Source organism: Monopterus albus, unplaced genomic scaffold, assembly GCF_001952655.1.
Source record: "Monopterus albus unplaced genomic scaffold, M_albus_1.0 scaffold14.1, whole genome shotgun sequence".
Taxonomy (NCBI): domain Eukaryota; kingdom Metazoa; phylum Chordata; class Actinopteri; order Synbranchiformes; family Synbranchidae; genus Monopterus; species Monopterus albus.
In genome coordinates, this window is record NW_018127894.1 from 3,278,168 (window position 1) to 3,295,622 (window position 17,455).

Below are 17,455 nucleotides of genomic sequence, written 5' to 3' on the forward strand. Positions count from 1 at the left end.
TAGGTAGTGAGCTTGTGACAAAGCTTTTTACAGAAACACTTGGAGACAAACATTTAAGTGCATATGCTAATATCATTCAGTAGCCTGTGTACTTTTCAAATATGTGCATCATGCCAACACTGTAAGATCAATGCAAATGACCAACAGAACAAATTTGAACATTGTATGTTGAATCATAGGAGCTTTGTTAAAGGAGGTAGGGTATTGTGTCTATTCTAGTGTATTAGTGAGGAACCCACTGGCACACAGATGTTCCTAATAACCATCATTAGTTCTAACCAAATCACATGTGCATTGATTCTAGAGTTGCAGCTCACCCTCCATGAATTCACTTCCTTATGATACTTAATATAGCCGGCAGTAGCTGAACAGATATCAGCACGTGGAGCATTTGTCTTCACAGCTAAAGAAGCATTATGCTTGTAAAATGAAATTATATCAAATGTTTGTCTTTTTTATGCCAGAATGGCATGACATTAGGGATGTCAGTACTGGTCAGTCAGTCAGCAACTATTAGATGTCATGAAATTTTCATGATCCCCAGAAGATTAAATCATACTGATCCAATTAAATTCAACTTATTTTGTTTCTTTTTAAAATAGTGTATGTCGGAGGATGGCATTGGGACCTTACAGCCACACAGACAAAAGTTAGACTGCTGTTGAGCTCTTTTTGAGGGCTTTTTCTTCTGTCCTTTATGCAAGTCTGGTGTTTCATCACTTTAAACACAATACATTCAGGCTCCAACCCCAGCTTTGGCCATTAAAAGGAATAAATGGACCATTCATGAATATTTATAATCAGTTTTCACTCAGCCATCTTCACTGAAACATTTAGCATCTTTTACTTGGTAAAATTGCAGGTACCATCAGTGAATGTAATCAATGCAAGCATCTGACACCCACTCTCCCACCTTTCTGCTTAATAATTCAGCATCAAGCGTAGCCTCTGTGGGCTTTGACTGTGAAAAGAGCACATGACCTCCAGCACAGCAGCAGGTGGTATAGTGCAAGAGGTTGCAGTGTGCAGAAACTAATGTTAAGTTGTGTTTCTCTGAAGTGCTATTTTTGGTGAGCCTTTACCAGAACATCATCATATTAACACACACACACACACACACACAGAGATCAATACCCACAAGGGAATTAGTATTGAAAACTGTAACAGAGAAGATGGTGTTTGATTGTTTCAGTGATATGACACCTGTGTTACCAGTCAATCTGCCTTGGTGCATCACTCAGAGATTCCATTTATTAAGTTTAAAGTGTACATCATTGGGTGTTGGGCTAAGCAGGCAGGCAGACCTTGACAAAAGGCAGACCAAAACACCAGGCGATCAAGACAAGGGCAGGCAAAAGGCAAAGTCTAAAAAAATTGGTGGATATGGGCCGGTCTACATACTGAGAAGCTAATGAGAAAATGGGGAATAGATGGGTAAGTGGGTGTGGGGAATCAGGCTGCGGTTATTCCATAGAAGGAGGGAGTGGCAGCATCTCCAATGGCAGGAGAATCAGGGGAATGGCAAGGCAAACAGAATGACTGTGAATGAACTGTGTCACATTACAAGATGAATTTTGCATTCTGCAAAAATTACTCATTACATTGGGCTGTAATATCAGTAAACTGTACATAGAGAAGAACTCTTTATAAATCCAGTGTGGTAATCACCATTAGATGAATTGCTTTACCATATGTTTAAACTGTCACACACAAAAACCAACAGTTGCTTATAAATGACCACCATGAACACTATAATCACTATGTGAAAGACTTTACTGTCATTAGCAACTAATGTTGGAGTACAGATTACAGAAATATAATCTGAACCAGTCAAAGGCAAAATAAGTCGTGGTACCAAAAGCCACATAGCAGGAACACCTAGGGAAAAAAACTAGCAACACATGTAAATGAGTCCAAGCAGAGTCTACACACACCAAGTCTCTGCAGTTTTTTAGAATGTATCAACCTTTCAAACAGTAGACATTCTGACTTGTCATGACTTTGACTTGTTATCATTTGATATACTGCGCATGTATTTCTATCACATTATGATTTAGCCTGAGAGGACAACTCTATTTTCACAAAAACAACCTTGCCCAGTGGAGCAGGAATCCAGACCAGATTAGTCTAATATCAGTTAATTTATCATGTCAAGATAGCAGGGGTGTAATCCCATTTGTGAAATGACAGTTGAATCTCTGTTTTAGATTAAGATGTCTGGTGAAACAACTGGAGAGAGGAGAGGCTTCCCTCAATGACCTCAAGAAAAACCTCGAGTATGCAGCATCAGTACTGGAATCCGTTTACATCGAGGAGACAAGGTAAGAAAACTAACTTTCCACAGTGAAACAAATATTGACATGGTTCATTTAGTGAGCACAGTGGTGCAGCAATGATAAATGCCATACTTTAGAAAATGGATGACTATCATTACTATGCCCAGTGACCTGTGTTGTTCTTCTTCTTCTTTGTTACTGAATCTCATACCATTTTGCTGAATGTTAGATTATATATTTACATTTTCAAGTATTTGCTTAATTGCTTAGAACTACAAATATTCTTACTTCAGTGCATATATTTCACATCTTAATTTATTAGCTACTTTTCATTTTAAAATTTTACAAACAATATGCATGAACATTTTATAAAATATGATGCATTATTGTCAGTTGTACATCAAATAGTTAAATGAACTCCATCGTGAACAACATTTATGTTATTGCTTACATGACAAACAATCAATATCAGTGATCCAGTAATATAAAACTATAACACTGACATGGACTATTTTGTATAACGACTGCTTGTCCTTTATACTTAAAGGACATTTTTCTGATAAAGGTTTTGCTTCTTTACATTTTGAGTGCAGGACTTTCACTTGTAATTTTCAATATTGTGTTCTTGCTCCTTTTATTGAAATAAATAATCCGAATACTTCTTCCAACGCTGAATATGATATTTATGTGGAAAACATGGGCAGTTAGCATGTACAGTCAACAGCTCCACACCGCAAATGACAAAATTCCAATTATGAAGTTAAGTTTAGGCAATGAAATCTACTTGTCTTCAGGTCATGGAAAGATTGTTGTTGTGGCAAACTGTTGTTAAGGTGTGTTTAAGGTTAGGGAACATACTAAATATGTCAATAGTTGAGTGCAGGTCCAGAATTTGAGATATGACCAGGCTTACAGAATTATGTAAGCCTCCTGTCATCTAGATCCAGCCAGATTAGGGCCAGTGATGGAATGACCAGGATGGAGGATGATCAACTATCCAGTGCAGAATCTACTTAGCACCGTGATAATCAGTGCGATATGAATGCTCCCTCTTTGCCATAAGAACATGTATTCAGTTCAGAGGGTGGAGATCAACAGGCTCTTCTGTTGATCCTCTGTACATGTCAACACAACAGTGTATCTGTGGAGAATTATACACACAATTGGATTTGAATTCTGCATCATAGTGTTTCAAGAGGCCTGGAATGTTTTGATGTTACATAAGAGGTGATATTATTTGATGGACAGTGCTGTGATTTCAGTGATCCCCTGTGAAAGTCGAGTTGCAATAAACTCAAAATGATTTAGCTTTTACACTCTGCATCTGTCTCCTGTCAATTTCTTCATTTCTTTTCCTCTTTGTCTGTCCTCTCCCCCGTTTCAGACGTTTGGTGGACACAGAGGATGAGCTCAGCGACATTCAGTCAGAGTCGGTGCCCTCGGAGGTGCGGGACTGGCTGGCCTCCACCTTCACCAGGCAGATGGGCCTGATGCTGCGACGTAATGAAGAGAAACCTCGCTTTCGTAGCATTGTCCACGCTGTTCAGGCTGGCATATTTGTTGAGAGGTAAAAGTACATTGAGCTGATTTCTGTGTATTTGATTATTTTTTCAGCCTATTTAAATGTGTGTGTACTGAAATAATCCAATAGTAGCAGTCTCAAAAATTGGGAAGACAATTTAAAAAGTAAAGCACTACACCTCGGTTTGAAAACTGGTTCTAAGTAATTGTGCATCCCTAACACAGTGACTCACTCACCTGAGCCAACCATACATCACTGCAACCTCGGCAAGCTCGGCTAATCACAATCGTTCAGAGCTACAACCAGCTCCCTCTCCAAGGCTGTACTCTATCACAAACAAACATGCAACATGCATTTGTTCAAATCAGTAAGCCTCAAACATGCAAACTATAATCTTTCTTAATCTGCTTTTCCAGAGGGCAGACTGTTTTGGGGGGCATTTACAATGAAGACAGGGAGAAACAGAGTTAAAAGGATTTGGTAAAACAGTGTGATGCAATTTAGTGAAGAAGCACGGATTGTCATTTTAAATTTGGACAAATGTTTTATTCTGACAAAATAACTAGCTTGATATTTAGCTGCATTTATGAAAGTTATTTTAAGACATCTGCTTTTGAAATTGGAGCATTTTTGTGCTGTATTCCCTAAAATGTCTGATGTTTAGAATGCTTGCCAACGTTTCAGCCTTCCAAATGATTCTAACTCCATTTAATCTCATTGGGAATTACAAAACAGATTTGTGATTAAGTCAGTCTATATTAAATCCCTCAGTTCTGACAAATCTTTAAACCTTTTCGGCATATTAGTAAAAAGACAGATGCTGTTGCCTTTTTTTAACTTAACCTTTTCAGCACAGTTTCATACTGAGCTGTGTTGAAGGTTTAGTCTTGGTGGGGAACCTTACAGGCTGTTGGGTCCGGTGTGGCAACCTTTGGCGTGCTTTATTTGATGTTCCTCTTCCCAACAGGATGTACAGACGTACCTCCAATATGGTGGGACTCAGCTACCCCACTTCTGTCATATCTGTGCTTAAGGTATGAACATGTGCACATGCATCCAAACAGAAGCAGAACGATATTAACAACTAACCACTTTGTGCATGCCTTTGCACACACAAACCAAACTCTAGACAGCATACTTGAGACACAATGCTTGAACTGAACTTCACTCAAAGACAAAACAGTAACATTCTTAGCAAAGATACAAATACAAATATCTATCAGGAAGTTTCAGATAAAATATTTCTAAAGAAACTGAAAATGATTGTAGGGAGGAAAACCAAAGCTATGACACTGGACTTGTAGCAACATCACCACCATCTCAGCAATTTCTTTGTTTTGCAAGTTTTTCTATTTATTGGAGAAATATTGTTTGATGTCATGCCATTATTTGATGTTTTTCTTCCCCACACAGAATGTCGACAAGTGGTCGTTTGACGTGTTTGCTCTAAATGAGGCCAGCGGGGATCACGCACTAAAATTCATATTCTATGAGTTGCTCACAAGATATGACCTTATTAGCCGTTTCAAGGTAATGTCACAAGGAAACAACATAGCATGGTCACTAATATACTTTTGTTTATGTCATTAAAATAAGGAGAAGCTAAAACTATTCAGTATAGTAAAAACCGACACCATGCCTGATTTGATGGACACGGGCACTCTCACCTCTCTCTCTTTCTCTATCTCTCTCTCAAGAGTTTGTTAAAGTCATTGTATTTTTTAAATGACCATATTGTCAGGGGGGTGGGTTGGACATACTTCATCTTATCTGATACTAGTGAAGCTCATTTCCCCCAGTGTCTTATAGCTCAGGACACTCTACTTGAAGTGACAGCAACTGAGAGTAAATGACACATCCAATGAAGCCGACATGGATATGTAATCTGAGTCTGCGGTAGCTTAAATGATTCACGATCCGTGATTTTATGACATCGCCGTCAAATGCTGAGGGAACTGTGCCTCCATAGAAATTATATGGCTCATCATTTAAATCACCAGATTGTCTGCAGTATTTTTAGCTCACAGTTGTTTGCTGTTGTTTTGTTTGCCGTCAGATCCCGATCTCTGCGGTGATGTCGTTCGTGGAGGCCCTCGAAGTGGGATACAGCAAACATAAAAACCCCTACCACAACCTGATGCATGCTGCTGATGTCACACAGACTGTACACTTCTTGCTACTCAAGACCGGCATGGTGGTGAGTAGGGTGTGGACACATTAGATGACATGATGTTACAGCATCCACAGTACCTGTTAAAAACCTACAGAAACCAGTTGGTTTAGTTCCAGGAAAGAAAGCCCCCTGAATTGACCTTTAGGGGAGTTTACATGATAAAAATGTTTCTGTATCCTGGATGATCCCAGATTAACCCTGGGTGATCCTGATGAAGGTCATGAGCTGGAATACACTGGTGTGACAGTAAAGTGTTACTGGAGTTACCTCTTCAGCATTTTTCTCTTCTCCATGCACCTTGCAAATAGGTGAAGTTGTGCCAGAGGTCCCCATACTCTGATTTTATCCACATGATGATCAGAATATTTCTGTCAGCCAACCTATGTCAACCTAACTGCAGCTTTGTCTGACCTGCACCTTCTAAATATAGCATCATTTTTTCTTGGAGAACTATTCTCTCCTGGAGAAAAAACAGGACACCTGGGGAAGATCACCCTTTAATCACAGTCTTGTTCAAGGCAGGTTTGAGAACTTCAGCCCACATTTGTCCATATTTGTCAAAATGTGACGGTCATTGTCATTGTTACTGTTTTAAGTCAAACAGGTCTTCTTTATTTCTGTGCCATAATGTTGATTCATGTCTACTCTCCATACTGTATTTCATGTTGCTTTTGTTATTTTTTCCACTTGGTGACCTATATTTCACTCCTTCCCACTGGAGTGACTTTAGGGTATTTCTGATTTTGCATTCATTCCAAAAAAGGCCCATTTCTCCAAAGCTCAAAGTCCCTCACCAGCCAACCAGCTGACTGCCCCCGCTTCCAGTGTTTTTATTTAATCACCTTAAAAAGGTGGCTGTGACAGCTGTCGACACGGTATGTTTCTTAGGGCAGTACTTTGTGGAGTAAGCCACATTACTGCTAGAAGCACAGGCTTCTGGGAGAGCAGGAGAACAGCATCTATCATTTTCCAGGCCCTCCAGGCTCCATTAAATCAACAATCAACAGGTCATTCATAAAGCAGGCCCATAAAGAAACACTGAGGGATGGATTGGGCTTCTTACACTGCCTCTGTTGATAATGACTCCCCCATCCCCTACTGCTGATTAGTCACCATTAATGACTGAGCTTCTTGAGCTAAGTCCCTGTGTGCATGAATGTACTCAGATGCATGCCCTTCAGATAAAAATTGCCCACTGTTAGATATGCCGATGCTGCATACACTCAAAGATAAAACATGTGTCCATGAATAAAAGCAGTCCATTTTAACCACTTTATTTTGGTCTTTGAGCTCTATATTTATGGCTCTGGAGGTTATTTGCACATTATTTGTGTGATGAAACAGGTATTTTCACAATTGCTGTTTTTCTGCCTGTTAAAGAAATAGTTTTGGAACACATACTTATTTGCTTTTCTGCTAAAAGTTACATGAAAAGATCGATGCCACTCTCATGTATGTATGGTACAGTAATTACAAAGCTACAACCAGGATATGGTTAGCTGCATGTTTGCTTAGCAAAAACACTACCAACAAGTAGAAGCAGCTAGTAAATTGACATCCAAAGCTAGTAAAATCCACCTAGCAATGCCTGTGAATTTGATTTAATGCCTTTCTCTGTTGTCCATGATAGTAACATCAATATATTTGCGTTGGACTGGACTGACTGCTTTGGTCAGACAAAATAAGATGTTTGAAAACCACATTGAGTTGTGAAAAATTATAACAAAATGTTCACTATTTTCTTAAATTTATAGACAAATTAAAAAACTATCGGGTGCTAATGAACTAAGCATTAGATGCAGCCCTAACTTCAATCTTCTCTTCAAACTCTTAGCAAAAAAAGCCAATAAGCATATTTCCCACAGTGTGAAACTATTCTTTTAATAGTGTGTAACTACTTTCACGTCAACCTCTTCTTTGCTGTAGTCATGAATTGTACCTTTAAAAGGTCTTGACCTAAAATATTTAAATAGAAAACATGATGTGATGTGTAGTTTCTCCTTGTGACAGCATTAACGTGTGATAAAATGAAAGAGAGCATGGCTTTGTCATTTATATTTGGTAACAGTGACAAACCCAACTGAGACACCGTCTGACAGGGAAAAGGAAGTTATGTTACAGAAAGGAGTGACAGTCAAAAATGTAATTCTCAGTAGAGTTTGTCTTATTTAAAGTTTCCTTTTTGCTTTTCTGACCTTTCCTTTATTGCCTCCTCCTCCTTTTGTTTCCTTTCATCCCTGGTGGTAATGTATGCTTTATGCCAAATACTTCTCTCGGCATCCTTTATGGTGCATCATTATAACGTGATGTACCATTCCCTGCGTTCCCCTTTTTCCATTTTCTGGCTTCTCATTTCTCTTTTCTTATTTTTGTCCATTCTTTCCTCTTGTGATCATTACTTTCCCTTTCATTACTTCCTGCCTTCCTGTCTCTGTTTTTTCAATCTTGTTGCCTGTCCTCCTCAACACCCTTTCCTCTTCTATATACTCCTCTTACTACCCCCCTCCTTCTTATCTTCACTTCCTCCTGCTTCCATATCTCACCTCTCCCCTCGCCCCCTCTTCTCCCCTTCCTTTGCCTCCAGCATTGGTTGACTGAACTGGAGATCTTTGCCTTGATCTTTGCGGCGGCGGTGCACGACTACGAGCATACGGGGACCACAAACAACTTTCACATTCAGACAAGGTAATGGATCATAAAATCAAGAATGCATGGCACTGGCTCAGCAGATCAATGTTTTCATTTACAGCAAAGGGGGGGGCTTAACATTCGCACTGAGATTGCCTGCAGTGCAGTAATAATACAGGGGCAAGACGGGAATCCAAATTAACCCCAAACTCCATGCTTTGGAAAAAGAAAAAAGTTGACTCCTTTGGTTTAAGCACACAAAACATTTTTATAACCTTTAATCAGGTATAGGTTTCGATATAGTAGAGCAGGAGTTTTCAACTAATTGTGACCCAGCGACCACCATTCTGGCTAAGAGGTAACCTGATGACCACTGTTATGGGGTGGATAGACCAGATGGCCACTTTTTTAATCCTGAAAGTCATCTTGACTTTTCTATATGTATTTGCATGGATTTGATTATTCACAAGCAATATGTAAAACATAGAATGTGTTTTTTTTTTTTATTAAAAATTATGATTCCTATAGTAAAAATACATTATTGATTGCATGGTCACCTGCAATGCCTTAATGGACCACGAGTCCACTGGTCACGAAACAGACCTCTGGTTGAAAGCCCCTGTATTAAAGGGTAATACATTAAACTGCTTTTTGTTTTTTCTCATTTTCCTTGTTTTTGTTCTTTGTTTTGTTTTTCCCCCTGAGAGCTTTCCCTTGTGCAGCAGACCTCCTTGCCATTAAACACACAAACACCATAAAGAATATGAATTATTTTCACATTTAGCAGAACAAAGTCCGGCCAGCCAGTTCCAGATGTATAAGCACCTGGAATTGAACATGCTTCTGTCAAATTAAGGGCTCTCTTTTTTTCTCTACACCTGATGTTTAGTCTGCAAGTTGCCAGACGGCAGCAAGAAATTCTTTTTAACATAATTTGAGCACAGCACCTTCCACAGTGACTGATAGCTGCTGTACATCCAGACACGTAGCTGCAGAATGCAGATTGCAAAAAGAAGTAAACAAGCAAATAAATTAAACCCAAAGAGGAAAAGCTTAGGGAACATGGACATGGTCTGGCATCCCAAAACCAGATTATATTCATTATTAAGTGACACACTTTACTGATAAATGGAAGAAGTAGCAACATCTACGTGTCCATTTCTTGATATTGGCTGATGAGAAGCTGTTGTTTTGCTTTCTTGTCACTGACAGGTCAGACACAGCCATCCTGTATAATGACCGTTCGGTGTTGGAGAGTCACCATGTCAGTGCAGCCTACCGCTTACTGCAGGAAGATGATGAGATGAACATCCTCTACAACCTCTCCAAGGATGACTGGAGGTAAGAGAGACTGATATTTAAACAGATAATAAGATAAGATGAAAGTGTTGAATGACAGCAAAGGGATAGAAAACTCTCAACCAGGTTGAACAGAAAACTGTACACATCACACAATAAAAGCCCTGGGTGAACTTCTCTTACTTTTCAAGATTAACAACTGTCCTCAGAAAGGCTGCATTACCTTCAAGGTTCAACAACTTTGGACTAAATGGAACTGTTATGTATGATAATACATTAAAGGAGACAGCTACAATCTGATTTCTCACGACATAAGATGGGACTTGTCAAAGCAAATATTATAAATAGCTTTCAAAAGCTGTGTTGGCTACCTTCATTTACTTTAGAGACTTCTGAAATAAGTCTTTTTTTCACCTGTGAGTTTGACAGTTCATTATACAGCACATGGCTCATGCTTCCCTCTACTTTTGTTTTCATCCAGAGAGCTGCGGACTCTGGTGGTGGAGATGGTGCTGGCCACGGATATGTCCTGCCACTTCCAGCAGATTAAGGCCATGAAGAACTTTCTGCAACAACCTGAGGGGTCAGTTGCCTTTTCCCTCATCACTGTTTATACACCCTGCCCTCACCATAGCAATTTACTTCTCCATTACCTCTGCCATCAGCTGCTGTTTACTAACCACACACTGTTTACAAGACAATTAACCCTGCCCTGAAGGTTGTACTCCTAGAGAAATGTAACAAACAAATGTCGTGTGTTACACGTGTACAGTGGGACAGTACTGCAGGCCCCCTCAGACACAAACGCAGGCTAGACTGTGGTGTTTCTGTGCAGCAGACCTGTAGCAGAGTTATGGTGCAGGCACAACAGATTTTGTTGCACACTGTGGTGAAAATCAGTCGGTGCCAGAAATATTGTAGCTAAGAAGGCCAGGTATCTCTTATTTTTATTGAGAAAATTAGAAGTCTAGTCAAGAGCAAGGAATAAAAGATGTGTCAAAAATGAAGAAGGGGTTGCTGCACACCACAAATCTCAGCTTTGGACAAACCTAAAGCCTTTCTCCCTACAGACAAAGATCTTGCAGCAGGACACATATAGGGGAAGATACATAGAAAGGACAAAGTGGAATAAATAAATGAACAAGAAATGAACAAAATAAGAGGCTCCTGAAAGATGAAGACCCAGATCCAGACATCTGAATAGGTATCAACATTCAGAGGGAGGGAGAGGTCCCAGACCAATTTGTTTGAAGGTTTTTGGAGGTATGCCAGTAACCAAGAGCGGCGCAGACCTCCTTAGCCTTCCCCAAAACCATCAAGTTCACAAACATTCTTTGTCCTTATACTTCTATTGGTGCTGAATGAGGGCAGGTCCCTGCTAGTGAAATGAGAGATTGCAGTCTGCAGGACGCTGTAATGCTGAACAGACTCTAATGTGAAGTAATTCACACCAGTCTGCTCCACCTGCTTAGAGTGCACTTCAATCTGCCACAAATGTAATAGGAGGAAAATTGAGCTCGTTCTCACCTCTGTTTAACCTTGTGGTGTGTGTGTGTGTTGTCATTTATGTGTCTCTTTGCCATATTGGCCTATGTCTGTCCGTTCATGCATCAGTCCATTAAACGTGATATTTTGGTATGATTGTCAAGTCCCAGACACCGGTTATGTCTGACGAGATGAGATGATGCATCTTCACAGTGTCCTAGTGTAGAAAATGGATTAGACTAAGGAGGCAGAATGATGAAAAGGGAAAGTCTTTTCCCCAGTTTTTTGGTGTTTCTCTTTTTTGGGGTTATTATTTAGGTACATATATTTGCATGTGTATGTACTGTACATGATAATGGATATATTTACTGGATATTTCCACTGTAATAAGTGGCTGTCACCAGTTTTACAGCATGAGGGTGTTTTCAGTGAATCTGTCATCACAGCTTTGATCTATAAATTACCTTAGGCCTGCTAAACCCTGAAATCTACTACTGCTAGCTATAGCAATGACATACGCTTGAGGACTGTATGTCCACTAGTCTGCATTTAATCAAACTATTTGTCACTTGTAAATCAACTGTACCAGATCTTTCTTGTTGGATCTGACGGCTGCTTTTGACACAGTAGACCATGATATCCTAATATCTCGACTTGAGGAGTTAGTGGGCATCCGTGGTACTGCCTTGAAGTGGTTTAGGTCTTATCTGTCGGACGATGTCTATTCGTGTTGCTGATGCTGAGTCCTCGTCTACCCCGTTGGTATCTGCGGTTCCGCAGGGCTCAGTTCTAGGGCCACTGCTTTTTTCCTTATACTTACTTCCTCTTGGCTCTATTTTCAGGAAGCATGGGGTCTCTTTTTATTGTTATGCGGATGATGTACAGATTTATTTGCCACTGAGGGGAAGGGACGCATCATCAGTTGCATCACTATTGTCATGTTTTGATGACGTTAGGAAGCGGATGACCTTAAACTTATTGAAGTTGAATGATACGAAGACCGAGGTTATAGTGTTTGGTCCAAATAACTCTGGTGATTTTCCCCCGGTTGATTTCGGTTCCTTGGAACGGTACGTGTGGTCCACCGTTACAAACCTTGGTGTTAAAATAGACTCTGATCTTAGAATGGAATGTCAGGTGAATGCAGTTGTACGGGCCAGTTTTTATCACCTCCGGCAGCTGGCAAAAGTGAAGCCCTTTCTTTCACTGCAGCATTTTGAGACGGTAATACATGCATTTATTACATCTTGTGTGGATTATTGTAATGCGCTATATTTTGGGCTCCGTCAGGTCGCCCTTGCCCGCCTCCAGAGAGTCCAAATTGCTGCTGCTCGTCTATTGGTTGGAGGGCGTAAAAGTGACCATATCACACCCATTTTGGCTTCCCTGCATTGGCTGCCGGTGTGTTTTAGAATCCATTTTAAGACTCTTTTATTTGTTTTTAAATCTCTAAATGGTTTGGCTCCCCTTTATCTTACAGAATTGCTACATCCCTATAGCCCCTCCCGGTGCCTCAGATCGGCTGACCAGCTGCACTTGGAGGTACCGAGGGCTAGGCGGAGATCTAGGGGGGACAGAGCTTTTTCTGTGGGGGCGCCTAAGTTGTGGAATGCATTGCCCCTTTATATTAGACAGGCCCCCTCGTTGTCCACTTTTAAAACCTATTTGACCACACACCTTGAAATTGACTCATCTGTACCGTCTGGTGTTCGAAGCAGTATGATCCTGTGTCTTGTTGAGCTTGTGATTTTTGATGGGGGGTTGTTTTAAGTATGATGTTTTTGTTTTGCTCTTTGTTTATGTTGTTTTTTAAAGGGTGTTGTGGATATTGTGTTAAGCACTGTGGTCAGCTTCAGCTGTGTTAAATGTGCTATATAAATAAAGTTGATGATGATGATATTGTCTTAGTAACATGTTGTATCTGTTGTAGTTAAAATAGTTATAATTAATATTTATATGATAACAATGGATCAAATAATTGTGCATTGTGAAAGGATTCACTCAGCTTTATTTTGAGTAGGTTTACGTCAATATACAACTACAGGCCAGTGGCCCAATTATTATGAAGTGCTTTGAGAGAGTAGTGCTGGCCCGCATTTAGAGCAGTATACCAAACACACTGGACCCCCTGCAGTATGCCTACCGGCCCAACAAGGCCACCTCAGACACCATTGCGGCTGCCCTCCACTATTCCCTTTCTCACGTGGAAAATGGAGACTCCTACATCAGGATACTCTTCATTGACTACAGGTACCTTGTGTGACAAATAAAAACCCACTATGTCCTTAAAGCACGTGGAGTGGCTGATGCATCTAACAGTGTGCTGACCTTCCTGTTCTGTTTAACTGCAATGCCATTGGCTGTTGGATTCCTATGAGAATTTGAGATATGTATTCCTGCTTTTTGATTTAGATAGCATGTTCACCCACCTGTTATCAAGTAAACATAGTACATTTAAATGTATGTTTCTAATCAATCAACACCGCAGTGATAGGTCGCATCACTGGCGGGGACGAAGCAGCCTATTGGAGGGAGGTGGCCGGTCTGGTGTCATGGTGCAAGGACAATAATCTCAGCCTCAACACGGACAAGACGAAGGAGATGATAGTGGACGTGAGGAAGGGGAGGAGAACTTATCAGCCACTGTTCATCTGGGGGCTCGAAGTGTCATTGTAACACGTACAATGAAACAATGTTTGGAGCCGAGGGCCCCGGGCCACTGCGTGCATACGCACGGCCATCACAGGCAAGGTGTTCAGTGTCTTGCCCAAAGACACTTCGACATGTGGACTGCAAGCACTGAGATCTGAACCTTCAACCTTCCGGTTGGGAGACGACTGCTCTACCCACCGCACCACTGGCAAGCAGCTTCAAATACCTGGGCGTCCACATCAGTGACGACCTCACTTGGACACTTAACACCACACAGCTGGCCAAGAAGTGAAATGCAGGACATCTAGGGTCAAAGGTTCAAGATTCAAAGTGTTTATTTGTCATATCCAGACTGAAAAACTCTTTCTTTCCCTCTGCCATCAGACTCCTAAACAGCTGACAGGAGTTTATTACCAGGAACTACGTCATGTAATGTCGACCTGTACTGTTTACATTTTCGGTTTGCACATGCATAACTGCACATTGCCTGTTGCCTGCTGCACATGCTGCTCCCATGCAGCATACATTCTCTTATTACACTCATATATTTTTATTATATCTCTGCATTTGCTGCTTTAAAGTGCCTTAGATTTTGTGTTACTTATTTATCTACTTTATATTTCATTTGTATTTTGTGGCATTCATGTGGATGGCAAAGTAAGAATTTCATTGTACAGGGAAACATGTTTCCTAACTGTGCATATGACAAATAAACACTTTGACTTTGATATAGAAAGAGCTGTTTGGGAGATATAGGCTAAAGTTAGCTCCAGCTTGTGACTTTCATGTATTACATACACTTGAGTCACAGAGATAATCTTCATTAAACCTGCAAAATTGAGACTTGCCAGTTCTGACGATGTCACATATCAGTTTTAAAAATAGTGTGTTTACTCTCTTTTTAGCCTTGACAAGCCCAAAGCCCTCTCCCTTCTGCTGCACACTGCAGACATCAGCCACCCGGCCAAAAACTGGGACCTGCACCACCGCTGGACCACCTCCCTGTTAGAGGAGTTCTTCAGACAGGTGAGTGGGTGTGCTTGGCAGGCCACAGAGAAGTGCATGGTGGGCTGATCCAGTGGTCTGAGGATGTAAGGTTCAGATGCATGTAGAAAGAATATGGCATGCTTTGAAGCTGGTCACATACACACTTGACTGACATTTTATTATACATGCAAAGTTTTAACTAATGCAGAAGCCCTGTAATAAATCTAAAAAAATTCCTATCCCCTTTTTTTATCAACAGAGGTATACTAGATATTTGAAGTAGTTTCATAGTATAATGCAAGGGTTGTTAAAGTCAGACATGGTTGTCTGCATTAATGGATTTTGCTACTCTTGTTATTATTTTTTGTCCTACTTTTATTTGGGGCATAATTGTGCTCCATGTTTCAGAGCTACTGTTCTCATAAATTGGGAGATGTAAACAGGAAGTATACTGTATAGTAATGTCACCATGATGGAGTCGGTGAGTTAGCTGTGGTCTGTGCGTTTTTTTTAAGCCTTTGTTTGTTTATATTTTGTACACCAAATGAACTTTTATCAGTTCTTGTTTGCAGTATACTCATGTATTATACCAATTGTCAACAAAAGTCATTTATTGGTCCAGTTCGGTCCCATGGAAAGCAGGTTTCTTACCCACAGTTGCAGTGTAACACCAAGGATAAAATGATGTTATTACTAAATGACTGTTTTAATATGGTGCTCTGTTACAAATCTACTCTCCAAAGCAGTTTACATCGTTGACATAATCAGATAACTGTAAGCACTGTTTGTCATTTTAAAAAATGATGCCATGACAAGCGCCATGGAACATTAAAATGTATAACAATAACTCTGTGATTAAAGCCAGTGCATTTGGCAATAAATAATAAACTGGGTATTTGTAAATGTCAACACAAGGACAGATATTTAACTGGTGCCACATGGCTCTTATTTCTTTCATTATTAATCCACATTGTTTTCATTATCAGTGCTATTGTTATAGTGGCTGCCTGCACAAGGTCTTTGTCTCTGGATATGAATTGCCAACAAATAGCCTCTCCAACGAAAATTGCCTCCTGATGCAACGTGTCGTTTGTTTGTGACAAATCAGACGAGAAATTGAAACATTTGTGGCCCAAAAGGACTCGAGGCCAGACAAATCCAAAGCCCGTGTGAGCATATGATGCTGGTGTGTATGTGTACTGTAAGTGTGTTTATGAATATCAATGAATTGTGCGTGTATGCCTGACGGGTGGGGAACGTTCTTCTAGAAACTAAAGACTGAGGATCATTTTGACTGAGGAAGCCACTGTGTTTGCAGGGGGACAAAGAAGCAGAGCTCGGGCTGCCGTTCTCTCCACTCTGCGACAGAAAGTCCACAATGGTGGCACAGTCCCAGATCGGTGAGTAGGAGGAAATACAATGAACCAAAAAAAAAAAAAAGAATACTTTTTCCTGTATTTATATACAATTATATCAATCTCACAAACAACAAATTCTGATTAAATTGGTAATCTTGCTTTTGCACATAATGGTGGCCTAATATAAAATGAGAAATATAAGGCACTAAACTTGTAAATGTTGTTTCCTTAAGAGACTGAATACTTTATAACTAATGTCATATTTTCACCTTTTCTATGAAAAACATTTTACTTCAATTTATTTAGTCAGTTCAGCCTGTACGAAGCCTGGGGGTAAAAATATCACTCCTATATGAGCCTATGAATATTGTGATCGACTTTGAACAGAATAATGACATTGTACAAAGAGATTTTAATGAGTAAGTCAACAAATGGTGTAAGTATGGCCTTGAGAGCATCAATACAATGAAGGACAAAACATTAGTCCTTGACTTGACACCAAGAGACACCGAAGAAGGTGAAACTGTGTGTATTAGCATTATGTTCTGAATCTGCTGATATCTTTGTCACCAGGGTTCATAGACTTCATTGTGGTGCCCACCTTCACCGTGCTGACAGACATGATGGAACGTATAGTAACACCGCTCATCGAGGAGGCCTCCAACTCAAGTTTTACTGGCTTTCGACGTTCAAGGTGGGCTGTGATACTTCCTCTTCAGACTTGGAGTTCATTTATCAGTTGTTAGGTTATTTCCTAGTTAGATAGATATTCAGAGATTTGTTGTATTAGAAATGTTAGTGGAGACAGATTGACTAGCTCAGACTGTTAACGGTTCAGTAATGTACTTGCAGTGCAGACTGCAGGCAGGTCAAGGTTACAGGCAAAGAGCTGTTAGTGTCAACTGTAATGCTAGTCTTAATATTTGTCTTAATGTGTAAGGTTATGTCCAATTGTTTTAGATACACACCACGAAAACAACAGCCACACACCTTGACTTTTCCTCATGTTTTGGCTAACGTTATAGCCAGCTGCAAAGCTGAGAGACGTCTCAGTTGACGTTTCGGTGGAGGAGGG

At 40.2% G+C, this 17,455-nt stretch overlaps 1 protein-coding gene across 9 annotated transcripts in view; it reads left to right on the forward strand.

Moving 5' to 3' along the window:
• pde1cb (phosphodiesterase 1C, calmodulin-dependent b) overlaps positions 1–17,455 on the forward strand; it is an 82,431-nt gene that overhangs the window by 60,162 nt on the left and 4,814 nt on the right. For all 9 annotated transcript variants that reach the window (XM_020591526.1, XM_020591525.1, XM_020591527.1 and 6 more), the window contains 11 exons: positions 2,208–2,321; positions 3,661–3,843; positions 4,766–4,832; positions 5,212–5,328; positions 5,855–5,995; positions 8,556–8,656; positions 9,812–9,940; positions 10,380–10,481; positions 14,941–15,061; positions 16,341–16,422; positions 16,954–17,074. In XM_020591526.1, the coding sequence (XP_020447182.1) occupies positions 2,208–2,321; positions 3,661–3,843; positions 4,766–4,832; positions 5,212–5,328; positions 5,855–5,995; positions 8,556–8,656; positions 9,812–9,940; positions 10,380–10,481; positions 14,941–15,061; positions 16,341–16,422; positions 16,954–17,074 (1,278 nt within the window). The remainder of the gene's footprint in view (positions 1–2,207; positions 2,322–3,660; positions 3,844–4,765; positions 4,833–5,211; positions 5,329–5,854; positions 5,996–8,555; positions 8,657–9,811; positions 9,941–10,379; positions 10,482–14,940; positions 15,062–16,340; positions 16,423–16,953; positions 17,075–17,455) is intronic.